The 4,721-nt window shown below is 50.1% G+C and overlaps 1 protein-coding gene across 1 annotated transcript; it reads right to left on the minus strand.

Moving 5' to 3' along the window:
* Positions 1-770: 770 nt before the first annotated feature.
* Positions 771-4,462, minus strand: GCC1 (GRIP and coiled-coil domain containing 1). Its single transcript, XM_009701340.1, has 2 exons — positions 3,416-4,462; positions 771-2,075 (listed from the first exon to the last, which is right to left on the minus strand). Exons 1-2 carry the CDS (start codon positions 4,460-4,462, stop codon positions 771-773), a joined length of 2,352 nt encoding a protein of 783 aa, XP_009699642.1.
* Positions 4,463-4,721: the final 259 nt, after the last annotated feature.

Raw genomic sequence — 4,721 nt, forward strand, 5'->3', positions numbered from 1 at the left:
CTTCTGCTTTGACACTGGTGGGCAATCCCTGCTTGCATCACTGCAGTTACAAGAGTTCAAACTTAAATCCTTCAGGTATCTTTTCTCCTTCCTGGGCAACACCGATAACTGCAGAGAGAATCCCTGGTCGGTAAAGAGAGCACACCGTAACGTGCTCTGCCATCAGACGGGCCCCAGTGCTACGAGGAGCTGCTATATCCACTGGCACAGATTTGGCTCTAGGTAAAAAAAAAAAAATATGAGAAATTGCTCAAGATTTTCTGCATTTGGAGGATGCTGGCAGTCAAGACTCACCCTTCTTGCAGGCTTTCGGCTCTTTGTCTCGTGTTACTTTAGCACAGTGTTAAGTGCTTCCCCCACCCCTTTAAATCTTTTGAGTCACAAGCCTGTCTGGTGTTTGAAGATAGAATCAAGTTCCACTCTAACAGAGCTCCTCACTCGACGCCTGACAGGTAGGGACTTTTTTTAAATTGTGTTTAAAAAAACATCAGTATCTTCAATTTTATTTTTTTTTTTTTTTTAAATCAAGTTCCAACTCAGAGCAAATTCTCACACCAGAAAGCAAGAGAGCACTGTGACCCTACTGGAATAGTTGGCACAATTCTACTTTAAGTTAGTGCTGGGAGCACTAGTTTAAGCCCAGTTCTCTGCTGAAAGCTCCCTGCTCCATCGCGTGGTTGGAAAGAGGTTACAGCACAAGTGAAGTAGTCTTAGTTAATAACCAGAAACGTGTTACTATGCAAAAGCAGTTAGGAATAAAAGCTACCATCTCATCTCTTCCCAGAAAGCCACCAGCTGCTGTAAGCCCACTGTTTTGTAATCGTTTGCTTTTCTTCTGGGCTGAAATGCAGAATAGTCAATATGGCCGTTAGAGTCTGCTGGCGACCAAGAGAATCTGGCAGTGTCAAAAATCTATAAACAATGTTTTTGAGGTATTCCAGGTTGGCTCCCTCTCTGCTCTTATCTCTGAAATTCTTCTCGATTTTGCTTTGAAGTGCGGATACCTCTTCCCGGTGCTTCTCCTCCTCAGCCAAGATTTTCTCCTGGAGCTGGTGAACTTGCATTTCCAGCTTGTGCTTCTGCTTCCTCAGTGCTACAATTTCCACTTCTTTGCGAGCCAGCTGCTCCGCGTACAAGAAGAAGGTGGGCTCACTGGTGGCAGAGAGATGAAGAGCCTGGGGGAGAATCTCTGAGGAATCGTTACCTGGCAAGCCATTGCCAGTAACGTCAGTCCCTGACGCTAGGTAGTTTTTGGATCCTTGAAGCCCGTAAGGCAACGTGACAGATCTCAGCTGCTCCAGCTCTTGGTCCTTTTCCGCCAGCACCGCCAGTGCTCGGTCCCGCTGTTTGTGCATCTCCTCCTCCAGCTTCAGTGCCCGTTCCCTGTAGTCCAGCTGGCATCGCTCTAATTCCTGCCTATGAATTTGCTGCAGCTGGGACAACTCTTGCTTCTTGGCTTCCAGGTCTTGCCGGTGCTGCTTCTCCATTTCATCAGAGGACAGCTGAAGCACAAGGTATTTCTCTTTCAGGTCAGCCAGCTGCTCTTGAGCTTCCTCCAGTTCTTTAGCCAGATTGCCGTCTTTGGCCGACTTGTTCTTGAGAACCACTTGTGCCCTCATCTTGTACCTTTCAAACTCTTCCTTCAGCTGCTTCAGCTCCTGCTGATAGTACAAAGCAGTGGCCTTCTCGCCATCCCCAGCCTCGGTGCCCTTTGGCAGCTCCAGCTCACACAGCTTCTCGATGTCCAGAGAAGGCTGACTCTTCTTAGCTGCTGCCTGCAAGAGCTTTTTCAGCTTCTCCATTTTATCCTTTAGAACATTAACATCAAGATTGGCTTCTTCTACGTGAATATCAACAGGGGATCGGCTGGAGGCAGCGATGGCCAGGGTTTTGTTCTCCAGGTCCAACTGTACGATGCGGTCCTTTAGCTTCTGAATGACCACTTGGTCTTTCTGCTTGGCCTTTTCGTAAGTGCCAAGTAGTTCGGACACTTCGGAGACCTGGCCCTCCAAGTCGGCCACTCGCCGCTCCTCCATCTGGGTGTGCTGGCGGAGCTGCTCCTCTGCCTGTGCAGCCTGAGAGCAGAGAGACACAGCAGGGTTAGATCAGCTCAACACTCTGGGCAGGAGCTCTCCGGTTTACGCAGGGGCTTAATTCTGCTCTGCTGAACTCCAAAGAAGCGTGGGGCCATCCTTTCCCCTAGACTCCTATACAAGCCACCACACTGACTTGCCTTTTTGGACATTTGTTTATTTTGGGATAAATTAACTAAAAGTATTTTTGCTTTTGTTCCCTGCTCTGCAGAGTTCCCGTTACCAGCGTTATTTGCATTGCTGTAGGTGCCTGGGGGGGTAGGAAGCAGCAAACTCACATCACAATCTGCTACAGGATTTTTTTAGAACGTGCATGTGCTCTAAAGCTTTCACGCATAACTGCAATTTACTTAAATCCTATGCTCTGTTGCACTGACATTGCTATAATTCAGTTGTTTCTGAGTAGCTACCGCAAACACCTGGTGTCTACAGTTTTTACAGCTATTGAGATCTGACTGACTGATAAGTACTCTGGACTTGACGATCACCATCGTGAACTAAAACACCGCCAGAGTCAGGTCACCTTCACCTCTGTCAGAGAGAAGCTGTTAGAGACCAATTCCAAGAAAAAAAATAAAAAAGGCAAATTGCATTAAACCAGCCTGATGCTTCAGATTAGAAAGCAGAAAAATTGTTCCAGAGTGCAAGGAGATGAGGAAGATCTCATCCCAGAGCGTTTCCAGATGCAAATTCAGTTACTGGTGCCAAACCCCCAATGCCAACCCCGAGCACATTGCCCCACAACCCACAGAGTTACGCAGGTTCCTCTTTTCCACCACATCCCCCTTTCGAGCTCTTTGCTCTCTCCCTGTGTGCACACAGGCTAGAGCCTTTCTCCTGTATTTACCTTTCTTAGTTCCCTACAGCACGCCGAGTTTCCCCGAAGAAGGTTAGTTCTGATGAGCTCCTGTAATTGTGCCTTGTGTTGCACTTACATACTTTACAGAGACAAGACCACACTCACTGCCGTAGTGGGGCAGAGGAAAGGTCTCTCCTCCCAAGCTCAGCCACTGTCACACCAGAGTAACGTGTCCAGAACCAAACGACACTGTGGAGGACAGTCACCGTGTCATCACCTCCCAAATCCAATGGTCACCACCCCCTCATTAATGATTTATCCGCTGTATCACAAACAGCTTTTATTTTCCCTGGAACTATCATCCCATCAATCAAAGCCATGATGTTCTCATCTATTTCAAATCTCTTGGCCTCTGAGGGGCTGGGGAAGGAGAATTTGTGCTCCTCCAGCCTCAAACCCTGCCCCAGTCGCTGCAGATACATCCCACAGAGTGAGCTGCTCCAGGGCCCAGACAAGGAATTACCTTCTTCATCTCTTGCAACAGCTGCACTTGGAAGTGGTTCTTAAGGCTGGCCATCTCCTCCTGCAGATCTTGTATCCGGGGGTCTGGCTTGTTGTTCTCCTCCTGAACAGCCTGCAGCTCTCTCTTCAGGTCTTCCACCTCCTGGCTCAGCTGCTTGATCTGCAGCTCGTACCCCTCTGCGCGGTCAGCCATGCACGTCCTCCCGGCCAACGCCTCCCTGGTCTCCTCCAGCTTCAGCTCTGCATCCTGCCGCAAAGTCCTCTCGCTCTGCAGCAGCTTCTGTAGCTCTCGCAGCATAACAGCGTGGTCACTCTGTTCTTGGGCTCGGTCGTGCTGCTGCGTGATCAGACGGGCTTTGGTCTCAGCTAGCTGTTCCTGCACAGACTTCAGCTCCGTCTCCAACTTCTCAGTCTCGTCCTCTGCTTTCTTAATGGCATCATCCAGGTCCTGCTTCATCTTCTTCTTGTCTGCTTGGTACGAGGCTTCCATGCGGGACTTCTCCTGCGTGACTGTTGACAGAGCACTGGTCAAGGTGGCCAGCTGGGTCTTCAGCTGGAGCACTCGTTTATCGGCCTCACCAGCAGCAGATGACACATCCCCGCTGCTCGTGCTGACGCTGCTCTCTGAACCACTCGTCTCTTCAGATTTAAGAGAGGAAGTGGTGGCTGCAAGCTTATCATCCTCAGGCCCTGGTTCACCCTTGGTACTGGCCAGGCTGGCAGCAGTGTCTGCACTGGTAGCTGTCCCCATGCTATCTTCGCTGTGAACCGAGCTCCTGTCATCTGCAGAATCGGCAAAGGAAGAGCTGGAGCTAGCCACAGACACAGGCTGAGCACTGCTCAAGCCCATATCTGCCTCATGAGACACGGACAATACTTTCAAGCTGGCTTCCAAGGCTTCCTTCTCTTTGAGCAGGCTCTTGTAGGCTCTGACGACATCCTTCAGCCGAACCTGGTACTGAAGAAGCTGCTTCTTCTGCGATTCAATAGTCTCTAGAAGATCTTTTTTACTCGGGCCACCTCCAAAATTCATGCCAAATTTCTCCATGATTCACGCAATCTGAAAGGAGAAAAACAGCACACAGGCTAAACGAGCAGCAAAGACACATTTGCGATTGGCAGGAGCACGCGGCTGAGCAGGACCACCATCCTGAACCCTGCCCAGGCCACCACACGGTTAACAACTCTGCAGTGCATCTGTCACCAGGCGCTGAACCCTGCAAAGCGCCCAAGCACCCCAGGGGCTGCAGGGCTCAGTGCACAGGTCCGTCAGGCTCTGAGGGGAGATGTGCTGGCGGTAGGACTCG

Source organism: Cariama cristata, unplaced genomic scaffold, assembly GCF_000690535.1.
Source record: "Cariama cristata isolate BGI_N322 unplaced genomic scaffold, ASM69053v1 scaffold29415, whole genome shotgun sequence".
NCBI lineage: Eukaryota > Metazoa > Chordata > Aves > Cariamiformes > Cariamidae > Cariama > Cariama cristata.